Here is a 20,136-nt window from a genome sequence, read left to right on the forward strand (position 1 = left end):
TAGTATCTGTAATCGCTTGGTCGTGCCTTGTTCAGACTGGCTTGTGACGCATGACGTACGGGTTACATTTACGTCATCACGTCCTTCCTCCTTCCTTTCCCCCTTAATCAGCGAGGTAAGAACATGGCGCATCCTGTTCTTGTGCATTTTAATCAAGTACCATCTGCACTAATGTCAAATGCGTTAGGTTTGCCTAGTGTCTCGAGACTTCGTTTACATGTTCATGAAAGTATCTGTGGCTATATTAGTGCCGAAAACCCGATGCTGTTTGATAAGCGCCGTATGTCTGGTCAGTGTTTATCGGTTAGCCAGACGTGTAGGCCGAAGCGATTATAAGTCATTCATTAAGCACATTGATATTAAGCCATGTTTGTCTCATTATGACATTAGTAATGTTCAAGTAACGTTAGCATTAAAACAGACTTAAAATTCAAAAACACGTCAACGGTACCACCAGAGTACAATTGACTAGAATTGTAATAGATTCCACCCGGTTTGCTTAAGCTATCAGTATTTCTGTTCTAATAAATGATAAAACTTGGTTTTTGTGATGGACAGAATATGCTTTTGCTAACCGCTTTGTACTTGTTTTCTTCAGAATGAAGACCATTCTCAGTAACCAGACAGTGGACATCCCCGACAACGGTATGTCAAATAATCATGCATCACGTCCTAACCATTCACACACTTCTCGCGTGTATGGTTTCGAGAGTGTTCTCTTTATCCATGTCTTCATGTTTACTAAATTGTGTCTGTTTCCTTACAGTCGAGGTGTCCCTCAAGGGCCGCACAGTTACAGTGAAGGGACCCCGTGGCGTTCTCCGCCGGGAGTTCAACCATATTAACCTGGAGCTCAGTCTGTTGGGCAAGAAACAGAAGAAGGTTTGCAGTCTTGATACATACTGTACCGCCAACTCTTTTAAGAGCTATTGGTAAAGGGGTGCTCTCTTCATTAGCTCAAAACTATGGAACTATCTGCCCTCTAAGATTAGGCATGCAGTAGGGTTTTAAAATCTTCCCTTTAAGCCCACTTTTTTTAGGGTATCTTATATTGGATTACTTTTTAATTGTTGTATTCTATACTTTGTTTATACTATACTGGCTGAAGTAATCTGATCAACAGGGATAAAATAACTATGTAATGTCTTGATGGGTATGTTTGTTTTACATCTTCTGAATATGTATATTTGTCTTGAACTGGTCAGTTGAGGCGACTGAATATTAAATATTTGCTGAAGTTCTTATGACATGTCAGCTTACTTTTTATATATGTCATGAAGGGGAAAACAGCAATTGACCTATCTGAAAGCCCCGCTCCCCTTAGTTACTGTTGCTATCTCGGGCAAACAAACAGAGTTACTAACTGTCTTACAATGACAGCTGTCAATGTGAAAACCTTGTCCCAAGATGTTTTTGAACAATTTTGGACAAAGGACCACCTCTCGTCGAGGAGCATTCAAGTGGGACTTAAATATGCCATGGAGGGATATATAAAAGATTTTAAAATAAATATGGTAGGTAACAAGATTAATTTGGAAGTGAGTGTTTAACGGCAGATCCCAATGCAAGCGGGAGAAGCCTCGTGTTACGGTCTTCACGATCGCAGATGGCTGTTTTTGAGCCACACTGTACATGACGTGAGAACTGTAAGCTATTTAGGTTTGTGTGTTAGCATGGACTCACTAACTTTAATTGTAACATGAAGTATGAGTATGACAACCAGAAAATGAACGTTTCCTTCATTGGGAGTTGAATCCTTAGGGAACCAGGTTACTGCTCTCACATTCAGTCGTAGTGCGCATATAATTGGTCCGTTCCCGCAAATCTTATCACACTTTTGAGCCGCACACAGTACGGTGATTCAATACACGAAGACCCGTGCCCATCCTCTCAGGATACCTGGAATCAGTGATACAAGTACCCCAGGCACATTGTTTTACCATTTTTGTAGCATAAAACCGATGAGAGCTTTGGATCTTCCAATGTTTCTCTATGGCGCTGAAACCTAAAGATGTCCGAGTTCCGATCCCCGTGCAACTGATACTCAACTGCCATTGGCTCATCTGCGTTTGAGCGGAGGGGCTTACCGATAGGTCAATTATGCTTGCAGTAGCTCAGGTGACTTTGACAATGAAGTTTTGCTCTGAATACATGTGCACACGTAAACAAATGTGAATCAGTATCTGAAATCAGATTAGATTAATTCCGACAAATGCGTGCATGTAAACAGGGTTCGTACGGGTGCTTGAAATCCTTGAAAATGCTTGAATTTTGATGTGTTTTCAAGGTTTGAAAAGTGCTTAAATTTTGGATAAAATGCTTGAAATTGTAACTGTAGTTCTTTCACAACAAATACCTATCTGACTGAATAGTTTGTTTATTAAATGGAGAAATAAAATGTAGCCCTTCAGATACAGAGCGATTTGCGCTATGCTGGCCAGAGCAAAAGTAGGCAGAGTTTTGATTTCCGCGCTTGTTTGGATGCCCTGTTTTTATTGGCCGCGCGGGTAATCGTCACAGAGCGTAGCGGCAAAAGTTGAACTATTTTTAACTTTGACCGTGACGTGCGCGCAAGCTCGCCAATGCTGCGCTACGCTTCGGTCGACGCAGCAACAAAACGTCCTTGCACGGCGCAAGCCATTGAAATAACTTCAGTTTTGCAGCCTGAAAATCACATTATCTGGTTAGCAATATTTGGACATTAATATTATAAGTATTATTCATAGGCATTAGTGATACATTTTGAAAAATAAAACTTGTGATTTGCTTAAATATCTGATCCTTCTGCTATTATGAAACAATTTTGGCTGTTTATAGCATTATCTCTTTTAATGTGATAAAAACACTAAATAATAATTTTGACTATGTATTGGTATGTAATTTAAGGTGCTGGAAAAAGCTTTAAAATGGACCTTAAAAGTGCTTGAATTTGACCTTGGAATAGGTGTACGAACCCTGATGTAAACATACCTTGTTAACTTGTGTGGAATTCAGTGGATGATCTGTTTGTTTTAGCTGCGTGTGGATAAGTGGTGGGGTAACAGGAAGGAGTTGGCCACAGTCCGCACCATCTGCAGTCATGTCCAGAACATGATCAAGGGGGTCACCCTGGTGAGTAAACTCGATTTTGGTACATTCATACTCAATTCTTTATGCTCATTGTCTATAGCAGCTTTAAAAGGACTGTTTTAGTGTCCTCCCCTATAATCTCGTTCTAGTTGTATTGAAGAGGAAAAGATATGGACTGTGTAATGTAATGCATGTTTCATTTGTTCTCTAGGGCTTCAGATACAAGATGCGATCTGTGTATGCCCATTTCCCCATTAACGTGGTGATCCAGGAGACTGGCTCTTTGGTGGAGATCAGGAACTTCTTGGGAGAGAAGTACGTCCGCCGTGTTCGCATGAGGACAGGTTTGTGAAGAGGCTTTTCGTTTGAATTGGTGTTGTAATGTCTGTCATCACAAACTCATTAATTCTGCTGCAGACATGCCTGGTTACAGAATTAAGGTGTTTTATTTTTTGGTAGGTGTGGCGTGTGCAGTGTCTGCTGCTCAAAAAGACGAGCTGATTCTGGAGGGTAACGACATTGAGCTGGTGTCAAACTCAGGTGAGCATCATTTTAAGATGCACTGTGCCAACCTATAATCATGACTGGAGTGATGCATGCAACTCAATATCTCCTTGAAATTGAGTTGTTTGCATTATTTTAAACCACATGATGGTCTGTTTGCACATTAAAGGGTCTATGAATTCTGTTAGCATTAGCACAATTTGAATTCTATTTCAAATTAACAAAGACAACTTGGATTCACTAATAGGTCCTCTGGTTTCTGTCATAGTGTTTTAGTTAATCCTAGTATTGTGCGCAATGATGTTTTTTTTGTGATTGAGCATCTGTACATGCACACCAATATGCTGAACAGTTTATTGAAATAATCTGAATTACCAGTTTACATGCAAATCAATAACCTGGCAATGCAAGTAAACTGCATTTACAAGACCATATTATAAAGACAGGTGATTGCGTGGTGGTGACGAGCGTAAGGATTAATGTATTTCACTGTTTATTATGCGAGTTAAGATGTTAGCATTAAAAATCCAAGAGTAAAACAAATGATCAAAAGTGACTCAGCCTTTTTTTCTTTTCTTTTTTGCCATTTGTTTGTCCTAATTTATTTCAAATGGTTTTTCTTCCTTTACTGGACTCGTCGTGGTAACCCTTAAATCTAAGCCTAAGCTGTACCCTCCCTCACCTTGTCTGTGCTAGACCCGAGCATCCCTGTTTCCTCTCGGAGTTAATTTGCCATTACCTGCCGGTCCTGATTTATGTATCATTTAGGTTTTTCTGAATTGGACAATTTTTAGCCTCCTTTCCTCCATCTGACATCCTTAACCCTTGGTTGCATTGTGAATGAAGAGAATGTTCCTGATTGCGTGGTGTATGAGAGAGAGAGAGAGACTGTGGTAATGTAAGTCTAGTGTGTGTGCATGCCTCACCTCCCCAGCCTTTCTTGTTTCAGCGGCCCTCATCCAGCAGGCAACCACAGTGAAAAATAAGGATATCAGAAAGTTCCTGGATGGTATTTACGTCTCTGAGAAGGGCACTGTAGTGGAGTCGGAGTCGTAGAGAACACGAGAGGTTAGAATGAGACCGCCGTGCAGGGCGACAAGCCGCTGCTGCCCCTCGCCTTTCTATCGGCTCTTTTCTGTGCTAGTTTTCCTGCTTTTTGTCCTTGAACATGTCTCTTCTATGTTGTCAGTTTTCATGTGTCATCTCTGCCAAAGTGCCAAATTTCAAATGATGCGATATTTAGAATGAATTAACCATCTCCTGCACACCAAACTGCTTTACTTCACTCCATCTTTTATAGGGCTTTATTGCACGTTCACTGATCCAAGCATGAGAATACTTCAAACGTTTTTGTCCACAGCTTTAACAACTGGCTAGGTTTGCATGTTACATGACTGATTTTTGTGTAGCTCTTACAGCACATGGGAGTTCTTGGGTGCACCACCTTGTCATTTAAACTGGTTTGTCTTTACAATTGTTTTTGTCTTGTCTTTTTTTTTTATTTCCCTCTCCCATCAGCTGCACTGATCCAGCAGGCCACCACTGTGAGAAAGAAGGACATCCGGAAGTTTCTTGATGGGATCTATGTTAGTGAGAAGGGCACAGTGGTGGAACAGCAAGATGACTAAATTAGTCTGTAAAATCTGTCAATAAAGACCAACTCCCATTTTTCAACAACATATACTTGTGGAAGTGTTTTTGTTAGCACAATTTGATCACAAATCAGTGACTGGTTATGGTAGATGTGAAGGGGTTCTTGTGTGTAATGTGGGCTGATGTATTATAAAGCTTATAGTAATTACTTTTTTTTTTTTTTTTTAAAGCTAAAACCATATCGTATCTGATCAACTCTTCAATGAATGTGCAAAGTTTTCAATGGTACTATAAATATTACCGTTTTACTAAATCTTAGTCATAACTGTTCAAAAACAATCCAAATTTATAAGTAGCATCAATATTACTGTGGAATGTTTTCAAACAAAATTAATTTTACTTGCATAAACGTTCAGTTTCAAATGAACTTTTTATGCTGCAATGGTTCATTAATGGGTGTGCATTTTCCTCTTTATCAATGAAATTCAGTCTGTGTAAAATATGGGAAAGAGCCTAAATATATTTTACGAAAGTATTTTGGGTGAAATCTAACCAATAGGTAAATTTTTTTTTTTTTTTATGTATCTGTCAAAACAGACCAAGGTCCAAATGTAAAGAACCTAAAAATGTTAAGAATGGGGCTGAAGAGTAGGAGCTATTTATAAAGCTAAAAGCAAGATTTAGGTTTTCAGTCTCCACTTTCCTGCTGCCATCTTTTTACTCCTAACTAGATTAGGATACCTCTCCAGCACTAAAATAAATTAGGAGCTGAGACCATCTTAACACAAACTTTTATGAATCATACTTGAGTCTAGGAATGAGATTAAAATTACTGTCTTACACTAAAGACAAATTTACTCTGAGCTCCTTTATACAAATGGCCCCTGAATGCATTATGAGGGTTAGATTTGTCACTATTATGCATTTAACACGGGGGGCCTAGCCTGTTGATTCTTCAATAATTACCTTTTATTTGCAGTGTTGTTGGCAATTCAAAATTGAAGATGGACCGGTCTAGTAGTCAGGTTACTCAGAATGAGTAAACTTCAATGGGATCAGCATGTAAATGCTTTACTTAACCCAGGTGGATATTTCCCTAACCTACAGCAGAGGTGGAGCACACACACACACACACACACATATATATATATATGCGTGTGTGTATATATATATGTATGTATACACATATTGTGTGCAAATAATTAGTTTCATACATTGAGAATTTTGATGGCTCTTGATTGGTAGTAGACAGTCATTTTTAACAGAAAACAGATAACTGCAAATAAATTGTGGTGAAAAGCAATGTTTCATAAATAATCTGTAAATGATTTTATAATATTTATGTTTTGAATATACATATAGACTATGGGGACTTAAATTCCAGAACACAAAAAAATGTCTGGAAATGTTTAGAGAAAAACTTTGTTAAAAAAAAAAAAAACGAAATGAATCAAAAGATTAAAATAAATAAGAGAAACAAAAATGTAATTTAAATAAGAAAATTTACATAAATGAGCAAACAAACATATTTACATACATACATACATACATCTAACAGTACAGTGCTATTATGTGTAAGAAACGCACTTATTACTGGAAACAAAGTAAAGTACTACTGGAAAGTAAATATTCTTTTTTGCATAATATTTAATGATCATATTTGTATTAATTAAAAAAAAATAATAATAATTGGATGTTTATACAGAAACAATAGATGCCTTTTAAAATTTTGAGGATGGAGATCCCTCGCACAAGGATTGTATATATTTTGGGGTCAAAAAGTTTCAGGTTCATTTTCATCTTTACAGAAAGCAGTTTTCATTCAAATGAATTTCTAATAATATTAAATATATATATATATATATATATATATATATATATTTATAAACAATCATATACGATACCTCTAAGTATGATTTAGTTTGTTGTACAATATTTGTTGCACTGAATTATTATTGTATTTTACAATGTGGAGTATCAACACAGAACACACTAACGTTAGCCGAATCTGATCCGCGCGTTTGTCTCTCTCTTCCTCCATCTGCGTTCCGTCATCACGCTGCGCCTGCGTTGAGTGTCATTGGCGCCAAAGAGGACTGGAGAAGCACTACTGTCCCCGATACCTGTCCAAAAATAAAGAAACGATATTGACACATGCTCAAAAATGGTGAGTGGCCTTATTAATGCACCATCTATATAAAAAATGATGCAATCAGAGACGAGCTCAATGCAGTTAATAAGGCTGTTTGGATAAAGAAAGAGCAGTTAGCTCAAACTTGCAGCCTTTAGGTGTTAGTTAACGTTAACAGACCAGAGCTACAAAAAGAAGAAAACATACAAAGGCTATTTATGAACTTGGCAGTCCATGTTTACGTCATTTAGTATCACGAGAGTATTTGTTTACGTCTGGGTCGAGCAACATTTAAGCATTTAAAAAGTGTGGAGAACTTAACGATCCAAGTCGACTGTATCCCAACAGACAGGCCAATATGAGCTGTTGTGTTACTGTATAACAATACAGTACAGATGTTTGTGTTTTTGGTATCGACGAAGCACCTGCTTCCTGTTTGCTATTGTCAATTTTGAAATGTAAATATACAACAGAACAAACTCAGCCTGGGGTTTCTATGGTAGTTGCTCTGCGCAGCACGTTTAAGAACCTATATTAGTAATGAAACTTATGTAAAACTGCATAAAATGTTAATAATATATTTTTCTAATTCACTTATGCTCATTTCAGGACATCCGGAGGTTTTTTGTGTCCAACAAACCTGCGGCGCCCAAACCTTCAAATGAAAGCATCAGCACTGATGAAGAACAGAAGAAGAAACAGAAATCAAAAACTAAGGTAGAACAACGGTCTAATGTACATTTGTCATTTATTTCCGTGACAGGTGTGTGATTGTACTTTATCTATTCATATGAGATGGCACCTACAATATAAGTTAATTCTCATATTCTCTTTATTAACATGAATTTGCATTCTGATGTTTAATGCTCTTTTTCTCTTTCTTTAGGTCAAAAGTCCCAAGTCGGATGAGAAACCCACTGGAAAACGAAAGAAAAGAGTCATAATTGATTCAGGTGTGTAAAAGGCATTTATCAAGTATTGGTACAATTATGATGACCATGATGTTCACTATGTTAAGACATGGTGGTTATTAAGGATTAAAAAAATACCCTAGACCAGGGGTTTTCAAACAAGGGGCTGCAAGGAAGTAAATAAATACAGTACTATAATGAGTTGGGAAAAATGTAATAATCTAACTTAATAGAAACTAAATATTTTTCCAAAAAAAAACCTCTCCTTGACAGTCTTGGAGTCTGATATCTCGATATTTCTCTCATCTTATCGTAGACTCTGAGGAAGACAAGAAGGAGAAGAAGACCAAAAAGAGCACTAAAGAGACACCTGCCCCCACAGTGAAGAAACAACCAGTAACTTTCGTGTCTGATTCTGGTGAGGGAGTCAGCGGGCAAATTGCCTCATGTATAATATAATGCTGTGAATATGACGTGTATATCACAATTTGTAATCCTTTTTTGTTTTTGTTTTAGATTCAGATGATACATTTTTGACTCTGAAACAGCACAAACCCAAAGAAAATGGAACGGCTAAAGGCAAGAAGGTCTCAAATTCAGGAAAAGAAAAAGAAGCGAAAGTTTCCCCTAATAAATCTCCAATCAAAACCCCAAACACGATCTCAAAGGGAGGTGTGAAGAGTTCTCAGCCCACCGTATCAACAAAGGTCACACCAACCCCACCTAAACCGAAGCCCACCTCAGTAATGGCGTTCTTTGGGAGCTCAAGTGTTCAGAGGTCAGAGAAGAAAATGGTGGCTAGTACCAGCGCCAAAAGGAAGGCAGTGAGTAAAGAGAGTGAATAAAAGAGTGTGTTTGCGTGTGCGCTTAATGTGTTGAAAAATTCAAACTCATCAGTGTTCGGTCTCGTTCAGCCCACACAGGAAACTGATGAGTCGCTCAGTGATGAAGCCATTGCAAAAGAACTTCAGATGGATGAAGACATTGAGGTTGGTTTAGGATACACGACAAATGCACGATAATGCACCTATATTAATCAGAATTAATGAGCTGAATTATAATTCAGAATTACAAAAAATTAATTAAGAGCATGTAAACGTGAATCTTCATTCAGAATAAAGGCTTATATAGAATATACCTTAATCTGAAAATGCATGTTTATGTAGTCACTTTTTCATATCTAGTTTATTATCATGGAGAAATTGTTAATTTTCTGTATGTATAAATGCGTAATGCAGAACCTGTTTGTGTGTGTATTTTTTGTGTTAGTTGGAAAAGCAGATTCATGATGATGAGGAATTTGCAAAAACATTAGCCATGCTGGATGAAGCTCCCTTACCGAAAAAGGTTAGTGAGCTGCATACATGTCTATAGTTTGTCTTAACTCTATGTCTCATTCTGATTTAAATATGCATAGTAAACATACACATGCAAGTAGTTTGTGTCCATAATCAAATGTCCACAAAAATCACGTGGTGTGGCCAATGAAGCCATGTTTTTTGGGGTTTGTTACACAATTCTTTTTGTTTCCTAGGCTCGGGTAGACTCTCTCTCCCCCTCCAAGAGCAGCTCTCAGGCAGTTGCCTCAGACACCAAACCTAAAAAGGACCCATCGCCTAAAACAAGTCCTGTGAAGACTAGCTCCAAACTGGCTCAGATGAAAAAACGACAGGATGAAGAGGACGAGCAAAGGAAAAGGGGTGAAAAGAAAATTAAGATCTCTCCTAAGAAAGAGCCCATCTCACCAGTTAGCTCAGAGCAGGCAGCTACGCCCAAAACAGGAAGTGTTTCCACGGGAATGACAAAATCAAGAAGTATTTCCACACCTAAAAGTGAACCCAGTAAAACTTCACCAACAAAACCGGAGGTAATCCATCTGCATATGCTGCTTAATTCAGGATCGTTTTATATTAGAAGATATTCGAAATGATTTAAATGTTTTTTAAGGGTCTTTTAAGTTTTTATTTTGAATTTATACAGTGCTTTTCTATAAATATGGCCTGAAAACCTCTAGTGAGCAAACCTTTGTCTCTAATATTTCAGAATACAAGTCCTGAGGATCTTGAGAAAAAACGGGCAAATTCATCAGCCTACCGTAACTTTCTGAACAGAGAAGGACCACGAGCTCTGGGGTCTAAAGAGGTACCACAGGTAAAAACACCTAAACCACTCCATGTTGACAACTGAAGGCCTATCATCTCATTGCTATTTATGAATATATTTCAGGAATCAAATTATACTTGACCTTTAAAGGGGCTATTATGTAGAATTCAGAAACTCCTGTTATTAGTGACACCAGTGGCCATTTAGTGAACTGCAGCCAGCAACTATTGCCTGTGCACACACTCCGACTGAACGCGATTCAAGGCCCTGATATACTCACGGCAAAGTCCTTTTTCATTCTTCGCTTAGAAGCAATAGTTGCTCCTGACCGTACATTTAGGTAGTGCAGATTCTGGGTCTTAGCACTATTTTATGATAAACATTTAGTAAGCTTTCTAATATATTCTAATTGCTGAAAATGCAGAAAATCATGTCTATTCTCAGAACAAATATTAAACAAACATAACAAAACTATATAAAGGCTATTTATATGAGCATGTTTAAACTAAAGTATTTTATATTGGATTTTGTATATTTCATACTTTCATTAATTTGATATGCTACTCCAAAAAAAGTAGCGCAGTGGAATGGAAATGGAAACGGCCTCTAACATTGTTCATGTCACTGTTACTATGAAACAACAAAGTTTTATTTTATTTTAATTTGTTGCTGTGCATTTGTTGACGTTAGTGGTCTCCATCTTTAAGCTAGTATTGCACACTTTCTCGCTGTAGAGAACTGAAGAGAGTCTCTCGGGAGGGCACGTAAACGTCACAATCCTTTTGATTTTCCCGGAAAACGTCCTGAGTTCTCCACACAAAAATCAGTCTACAAGCTTTATACATTGGCAATGAAAAAGCGATTAATACATGAAAATTCTTACAATATAGCCCCTTTAAGCTGCTTAAACATTGTTTATGTACCTGTTTTAGGGAGCAGAGAACTGCCTGGAGGGTTGTGCGTTTGTGTTGACTGGTGTGTTAGAGTCTATGGAGAGGGATGATGCTAAGTCACTAATAGAGCGATATGGCGGCAAAGTCACAGGAAACGTCAGCCGTAAAACCAATTACCTTGTTCTGGGACGAGACAGTGGAGTTTCAAAGACTGAGAAGGTCCTAATTTTTATTATTTCTCTTTATTCGAACTTGAGTGTTCTGTATGTTTCTTTTTCAATGTATTTATAAATTACCCTTTTAATTTAATTTTTAGTTGTTGTAACATTATGTGCTAATGTAACTTCAATGTCTATCCTTTAGGCGGAGAGTTTTGGCACTAAGATCATTAATGAAGATGAGTTGTTGGAACTCATAAGGACCAAACCAGGCAAGAAGTCTAAATACGAGATTGCGGCAGAGGCAGAGGTAAAGTAGCTCCCATCAACCCTCCTGATCTTTCACCTGCATTAATTTTCCACTGGAGCCTCACAATATTTAGCTAAATAAAATCGATATTGGTGTATATGGTATACGATATTGGTGTTTATTCAAAGTCATACTGTGAAGGGTGACGTTTTATATGAATATGTGTCGTATTGCTACTACTGAGACATCCAGACACAAAAAACAAAGACTCTATTGCTAATGGAAATGCTTACTTTTAGGGGTGTTTTTACACATGAGTTCACTCTTTACAAGAACCAACTAACACTTCGAGTTACAATACAAATAGTTAAGTCTTTAAATTCTTCCCTTGTTGTGTTCAAAGCCTTGTGCTTTTCACATCAAATCCTCAACCTTTTATTTTGGCAGAATATTGGTATACCATTATTTTGAACACCCAAATGTTTACAGTTTTAACCAAAACCTTAAATAGATGGTTCATACCCACAAGGTCTTCAATGTAAAAAGTAAATTTTCATTTCTATGTATTGCCTAAGGAAATCACCCCAATCAATAATTATTTCCATATATAGCTATTCAATTGATCTGGTCAAAGTGTTCTGTATTTTTTCATATCGCAATATATATTGCAGAAAAAATAAATAACACATACAAAGTATGTCCGTTTTTTCCCCATATTGTGATGAGCTGTCTGTCCATCTTCAATATTCTAGAATAAATCCTTTAAAACAAGGACTCCAGACTCTAGAGGCAAGCCCACTCCTCCAGCCAAGAAGGCCACACCACAAGGGCCCAGTCCCAACAAGAGAAGCCCTTCAGAGCGGAGGTCTAAGCCTGGCTCTGCCTCTAAATCTGGAACACGTGGGGCGTCTCGTTCAGAGGTCAAAAAGAGTTTGAGCTATGATCAAACCAAGACAGCATCCCCTGTATCCCACTCTACCCCACCGAATGATGGGAGCAGCCTGTTGTGGGTGGATAAGTACCGTCCCCGCAGTCTGAAGAACCTGATTGGACAGCAGGGGGATCAGAGTTGTGCCAACAAGCTTCTGCGTTGGTTACAGAACTGGCATACACATCAGAGCGGCAATACAAAAGCACCACGTCAGTATTTAAAGTTTGTTCTTCTTACTGTGTTCACATGACAGGTGATATTTGGGTAGCTGACATATAACCTATGATCATCAACATCAAGATTTTACGAAAAAAAAATATGGATTAGGAAATGTGTATATTATTTTTATCTTTAATAGTTTTTCAACTTGACTAGTTAATTTGAAATGGTCCCATAATATGACAAATGCATTTTTTTAAAGTACTACTAATTTCCATATAGTCTCTCAATTAATATAAGGTAATATGAATTGTTTAAGATAAGAATTGTAAATGTTGTTTTAGATGGTTTATATAGAGTTAAGCATGTCATACTGCTGCATCTGCTCAATTTCATGTCAGCTACCCGTGTCGGCAAGTTCTGTATGCTTATAATACATCAATTCTACTTTCACCATTATATAATCAGAGTACAGTTTCCTATAATGCAGCGCGCTTGACTTGACCATGAGCATATGCACCAGAGTTTACACTCAGAGTCACAGCATAATGTTTATTTTAATGGTGCATGCCATTCCAACCATACAGAATGTGTTTATTCAAATGCTCTGTTTGTTGTCATTGTCGCTGTCACAAATGTCATTGTTCTTTCGTCTCTCTCTCTCTCTCTCTCTCTCTCTCTCTCTCTCTCTCTCTCTCTCTCTCTCTCTCTCTCTCTCTCTCTCTCTCTCTCTGTGTGAAACAGCCAAATTTGGTAAGTTTGGAAGTAAAGATGATGGTTCTGGATTTAAGGCTGCATTGTTATCTGGTCCTCCTGGTGTTGGGAAGACCACTACTGCTGCTCTCGTCTGTGAGGTCAGTTCAGTCTCACTCATATATATACATATAGCATAACATTTAGTTTGACTGTGTTTCAAGAACAGTCTGTGTAATCGTTTAGCGAAAAGTGTTTAGCGTTGGGTCAAGGATTAAGTCATCAGTGAATGATTGTAAATGCTGTGTCTGTTTTATAGTTTTGTTGCATTGGGTAAAGCATTAATAATAGAGTTCCATATGTGCTTGTAGGAGTTGGGTTACAGCTACGTGGAGATGAATGCGAGCTGCACCCGCAGTAAGAACAGCTTAAAGGAAGTGATCGCAGAATCGCTCAACAACACCAGCATTAAGAACTTCTATACCGGTAATTAGCTTAGTCAATGGCTAATTCAGCAGGTAGCATCTGTAAAATGGCTTGGAGTTAAACTTGGTGATTATAATATAAACACAGTATGTTTTTGTGTTTAATGGTGTCAGGTGCATCTCAGACAGTGAGCAGTAAACATGTCCTCATAATGGACGAGGTGGACGGGATGGCAGGAAATGAAGACAGAGGAGGAATACAGGTAGACACTCTCACACACTCACATTCAATTGCATTATCTCTCTTTACCAGAGGTGGTGCTCAAGGAGCAGAAATGGTCATGATGGTGTTCAAATACTTATGGGTTCAGTGGCTGTATGGAATGGAGCACTAGCTCAGTATATATATTATATACTGCCTACAAGTTTTAAAAATAGAATGTGAAACGGTTGACTTTGTCCACAATAAATATTTCAAACTGTATAATTCTACTTCTCATTGCCCTGGGATCATAGATACAAATAAAAATGGTGATTTGGGGAAATAAAAGGTCAAGTCATTGCAATGTGGAATACAGTCATTCATTCAGTAAGCTCTGTTGAATACTGCTCATTTTGAGCAAATGTAGTTGGTCATCTGGGTATTCTGTGCATACAAAAAATGTACATACTTTGCACAGTGTATATATTACATAGTGCAAGAGTAGTATGCTATTCTGAACAGTGAACACCAGTGTATTCAGAGAGTTATTGTGGTTCTTGACGCTTGTGCTTTGCCCTTTGACCCACACAGGAGATGATTGGTCTGATAAAACAGTCAAAGATTCCCATCATCTGCATGTGTAATGACCGCAATCATCAGAAGATCCGCTCTCTGGCCAACTACTGCTACGACCTGCGGTTTCAGAGACCCCGTGTTGAGCAGATCAAGGTACTCACTGGCATTTGAAATGATTGACAGATTCAATCACTGTTGATCGGTGTCACACATTTGCTTATTTAATTAGTGACCTAGAAATATTGCAGAATCTTAAGTATTTCTCATTGATTTTGCTTTAGAAACATTTAAAATATTTATATTAAAATAAATCCCAGATTTTCACTGGTTTTAAACCCTACTTTATATCACTGCTGAAAAATGTATCATCACTGAAAAAAACAAACACTTTTTTTTAACTGTTTGTTATACTTTAATTACCGTAAAGTATGCATAATTACAAGCAGTTAACCTTACAGCAAGTACATATTTTTAGTTTATTACTCAGTACTTTTTGTAATTACACTTTACCGAGGACACTTTACCATAAAAGTGTAGCCAAAAAATCTTATTTTAGTAAATATTACACTTATTATGTAAAGTATATTTAAAAAATGTTTAAGCTGCCTTTTTGCCCAATCAGGGGGCTATGATGTCTATAGCTTTCAAAGAGGGTCTGAAGATCCCACCCCCAGCACTGAATGAAGTAATCCTGGCGTCCAATCAGGATATTCGACAGGTATGATGTTAACAAACAAATCTGTTGCCTTTCATCACTGGTTCAGTGTCTACTATAGAAGCCCGTGTTTTACACTGCAACATTTGTTATTATATTTCTACATCTAGATCCTGCACAATCTGTGCATGTGGTCAGCTAAAGACAAAGTCATGACCTATGACCAGGCCAAAGCTGATGCTATCAACGCTAAGAAAGACATGAAAATGGTACATGCGCACACTGTTAAATACATTATGCACACTTTATGAGCATGGGCTCATTGATGACATGAGTAGACTGTATAGAATGACAATATCTGTGTGTTATTATGCAGGGTCCATTTGATGTGTGCCGGAAGGTGTTTGCTTCAGGAAATGAAACCGCCCACATGTCTTTGATTGACAAATCAGACCTTTTCTTTCATGACTACTCTTTAGCACCACTATTTGTCCAAGAAAACTATCTGCATGTCCGACCAGCTGCCGCAGGGTGAGTTGTAGACATATACACAATAGATAATCACTATATTTTCCCAAATTATGAAGATATTCAATATTCATCTCAATACATTTGCTTTTTAATTTGATCCCCATGAAAAATACACAATGCGAATAGAACAGATAAAATGTTTGATGCAGAACAAAACAAAATTAGACTGTTTTTTGAAGAACAAAGAAACAAATTACACACATTATGTAGAACAAATGCAGATCTATTAGTTTGTATTTACACTTAATGCACAGATCTATTTTGACATACAAAATTGACATTTTACAGAAAAAATTGTCTAGAGAAAAATAAGCTAAACTTTTAACATTACTGCAGTATTCACAAATTTTATCTTGTCAGCAAAATTATTGCAATAATATCTCTTATATTCACTCACACCAACAGTTACAGCTTGTACACTTTGAAAAACATTTTTGTTTCACAAGATTTTAAAAAGTCTATTCTAACTGTGACATTTGATGTTTATCAGGGGAAATCTGAAGAATCATTTGGTGTTGTTGAGTAAAACAGCGGACAGCATTTGCGATGGAGATTTAGTGGACAAACAGATCCGTTCCAAACAGACCTGGTCTCTGCTTCCTACACAGGTAACATACTTCCTGCCATTGTCTTCTCATCAGTGTTGACCTACACATCCTCAGTCGACATCTTTGAATGCTGTAGCAGCACCAAAATAATCAGGCCCTGAAGTGGCCGTTTTCTAAATAAAAAAACGATTTTTAACATATTACAAACTTGTTTACATAGTAGTTTTGCATAGATCAGTGAAAACAAACTACGGTTTTTCATATACCTGTGTGTATTTATTTCCAGGCAATATATGCAAGCGTGTTGCCAGGGGAACTGATGCGTGGCTATATGAGTCAGTTTCCAACCTTTCCCAGCTGGTTGGGCAAGTTCTCATCCGCTGGCAAACACAGCCGCATCATACAGGAGCTGGCTTCACACATGAGCCTAAAGTGAGAAAACACACTTTTCTCTCCCTCTCCTTTCCTCCATGTCTGAAGTATGAAGTCTATAAACCTCATTTTCGCTTTCTTAAAAGCTTGCCTATTTCTTATCCTGCAGGACGTTAAGTAGTAAGGAAGCAATAAATCTGGATTACCTGCCATATTTGCGCTCCGCAATATTAGAGCCTCTTCAGTCCCAAGGTTCAGAAGGAGCCAATCAGAGCGTGAAGCTCATGGATGATTATGACATCATTAAAGAGGATGTTGATAACATGATGGAGATCAGCACATGGGGCGGACAGACGGATCCTTATTCTAAGCTAGACTCCAAGGTGTGTGTGTGTGTGTGTGTGTGTGTGTGTGTGTGTGTGTGTGATTTTCTTAGCATATTGTAGAATTATCCTCCAGGACAAGAAACCGGTGGTCCAGTTGACAGTTCATTGCTTTGACAGATGCCTGCTCCATCTGAGTTAATTGTGTTTTAACAGGAAAACATCTGGAGGTGCTGTATGCCACACTTTATCCCCATCAGCTCTGGTTTTTTTCCATTTCTGCAGGTGAAAGCTGCATTTACAAGAGCCTACAATAAGGAATCCCATCTTACGCCGTACTCCTTACAAGTGGTTAAGAAAAGCCGTAAAGGTGCTGTTGACCCTGAGCTTGTAGGAGAGCTTGACAATGAATCTCAGGTCCAGGAAGAGGAAGAAGACGATGGGCTTACCAAAGATGCAATGATCAAGGTAGATATCAAAACAGCAATCCAGTAGCTTTCATTTCGACTTGTACATCAGTTTTACAATCATGTTCATTTAATAACATCTCATTTGGAGAACACTTAAAGGCATAGTTCACCCAAAAATGTAAATGATGTCATCAATACTCGGCCTGATGATGTTTCACTTTTGTTCATCTTCGAAACTCATGAAGTTATTTTTAATGAAGTTTAGATTTCTGTCCTTCCATTTTAAAGTCAACTCAACCAAACCTTTGATGCTTCAGAAAATTTAATCCATCCATAAGTGGATAAATCCTGAAGAGACATGATCGCTTTATATAATGATCAGGTTTAATTTAGGCTTTCAGCGCTTACGTCATCATATTGTTCCAAACCTTCCCTTGTTTCTTGGAACATAAAAGGTGAATTTTTTTCATACATTTACAAAGAGACTGAAGCTTTAAAATAGGTCACAAAAGCACCATAAAAGTTGCTCTCTATTGCTCTATATTCCAAATCTTCTTAAACCACTGTGACTGGTTCATTGAGTCAGTGAGTTGAGAAACGGACCTGTTATGGCTTCAGAGGATTCATAATAATTTAAAGAGAAAGCTTGGAACAACATGAGGGTGAGCTTGAGGGATAAATAATGACCTTTTTTTCCTTTTGGGGTGAACTATCCTTTCAAACAAGTATAGTTTGTTGCAAGTGGTAAAGTTTGTCTGAGAATCTGAGCCCACAGAATTCAAACACCCATCATTTTGAGACTACATGAGACAACTTATGAAATATTTTGGCTAGTTTTATTGCGTACAGCACAACTGAGAGTACTACACTCTTATTAGTAATAATAGTATATTTTACTGTTCAAATTCATTGTACAGAATTCCACATTTTTTCCCCCAAAAAAGTAGCCTTCATATTCCATCAGCGCCTACATATAGGCAAAATTCCATTATAAATCACTCAAAATGCTACACCTTTATTCACCAGTTTTTTTTTCTTTCTTCACTCTTTCAGCAGAAGAAAGCCAAACCAGCAAAAGACGTCAAGCAAGAGAAACCAGGGGCTTCTGGGAAGGGGAAAGGCAGGGGTAAAGGAAAGGCCAAGAACTGAGATAAACATAAGAGGGTTTGAGACAGAAACCCTTACTCTCTCTGTTTTCATAAAGATGTGAGTGGCTGAATGACATCAGCTCTATAAACAGAACTTTTTTTTTGTCCGTGAGTCATACTTGTGCACTTCCTGAAAGCCATCACTCAGCTTAAGCTGCTTTCAGCAGAGGGACCGGGCGCTGGGGGTGGACCACACATTTTCACAGAAGTCATTATATGGTTCACAATTCATCAAGCATATCAGACTTGACACATGCATCATTCTGTTAACACATGACGTTAAAGCTATATTCATCTTAAAGGTAAATAGTATTAAGGGCACTTAATGTCATCTCACTCATGTAACACCCATGACAAAATACATGAGCATTTTAATATATTACCTTCTGTTGTTCACAATTATACAACCTCTTCCACTAAAGATGTGGACACCCACTGTACTTTGCTGCATGTCAGCTTAGTGATCACAATGTAAATATGTATGTCATATTTGCTTTTTTCCTTTGTTACTTTGAATACTTGCAGATATATAAATAATACCTTTCTTAGTGGTTTCTATGGCAGCACTTTTGGATCTAGACTTATATAGTGTTATAGAGATTATTCTGTAAATGACTTAATGTGTGCTATTTCAAAAATTAAAACAAGAATTATGTTGTAGAGATGTATTGTGTTTGCTTGTCATAATTATCTCCATGGTTCATTCTTCTTGATGATGCAGATCACAAGTATTGATTCATATGGTTGTGGCGCAGAATGGTAAAAACAGCTAAATTGCTGATATATACAGTACAGAATCTGGGTAAACAACTCAGTACATAGGTCCAGGTTTTTTATTTAACAGCAGTTAAAATTGCAGAGTATTTTCAGTACTTAATTTGTAGTCTAACATGAAGGCTTTAATAGACAATTATTTACAGCAATCAAATAATGTATTTTGTATACAGGTAAATTTACAGTAGAAAAAGACAAACGTTGAATGTCATTCTAACGGACACAGTGAAGTGCTGATTTACATGTAATGCATCTGACAACATATGCAAACACAATGTTTATGATTCATTACTGAGTTACAGTCAGAAAATACTTTTATGATATCAGTCTTGCTTTAAATAGTTTCATAAACATTTTTTTTGCATGATTTATGATAACCTAAATATGTAACTGAACCACACTTACAAATAATTATCCTTAATGTGAGCTCTCAGAGTTAATTATGCCATAAGCTATGCCAGTTATATTCATATAACTCGTACTGAAGATTGAAAAATAATGTACAATGGTACAAATCTATGTAGTGAAGCACTACAGTAAAAAAGACAGCTGATATGTAGTAATATGACTCATAGTTTAGCACAGTGGTTCTCAACCTCTGATGAGGATTAATTATCCACAATTTAAAGTTTCTTGTTTCTTGAGTTTAAAGCAATTTAAAGTTTCTTGTTTCTTCCTCAAAAAAAAAACATTTATTGAGGGAAAATAATTTATTTTTTTATTGTATGCTTTTTAAATCAAGTAAGATTTAAAGGGGTCATGAATTGAGAAATCCAA

General features: G+C 37.3%; 2 protein-coding genes across 2 annotated transcripts; both read left to right on the plus strand.

The window, feature by feature from the left end:
• Positions 1–40: 40 nt before the first annotated feature.
• rpl9 (ribosomal protein L9) lies at positions 41–5,252 on the plus strand. Its single transcript, XM_084399991.1, has 8 exons — positions 41–115; positions 599–645; positions 767–882; positions 3,016–3,111; positions 3,281–3,413; positions 3,529–3,609; positions 4,523–4,641; positions 5,092–5,252. Exons 2-7 carry the CDS (start codon positions 600–602, stop codon positions 4,627–4,629), a joined length of 579 nt encoding a protein of 192 aa, XP_084256117.1. The 5' UTR covers positions 41–115; position 599; the 3' UTR covers positions 4,630–4,641; positions 5,092–5,252.
• A 1,903-nt stretch (positions 5,253–7,155) lies between these two features.
• Positions 7,156–19,245, plus strand: rfc1 (replication factor C (activator 1) 1). The gene is made up of 24 exons (XM_084402286.1): positions 7,156–7,333; positions 7,907–8,014; positions 8,184–8,250; positions 8,525–8,626; positions 8,725–9,032; positions 9,123–9,197; positions 9,478–9,555; positions 9,743–10,075; positions 10,252–10,359; positions 11,244–11,423; positions 11,568–11,672; positions 12,365–12,752; positions 13,447–13,556; positions 13,767–13,881; positions 13,995–14,083; positions 14,614–14,751; positions 15,221–15,316; positions 15,424–15,522; positions 15,630–15,784; positions 16,275–16,392; positions 16,619–16,764; positions 16,874–17,087; positions 17,313–17,495; positions 18,491–19,245. Exons 1-24 carry the CDS (start codon positions 7,331–7,333, stop codon positions 18,584–18,586), a joined length of 3,414 nt encoding a protein of 1,137 aa, XP_084258412.1. The 5' UTR covers positions 7,156–7,330; the 3' UTR covers positions 18,587–19,245.
• The last annotated feature ends 891 nt before the right edge of the window (positions 19,246–20,136 follow it).

The sequence above is a fragment of the Rutilus rutilus genome, assembly GCF_951802725.1.
Source record: "Rutilus rutilus genome assembly, chromosome: 2".
Taxonomy (NCBI): domain Eukaryota; kingdom Metazoa; phylum Chordata; class Actinopteri; order Cypriniformes; family Leuciscidae; genus Rutilus; species Rutilus rutilus.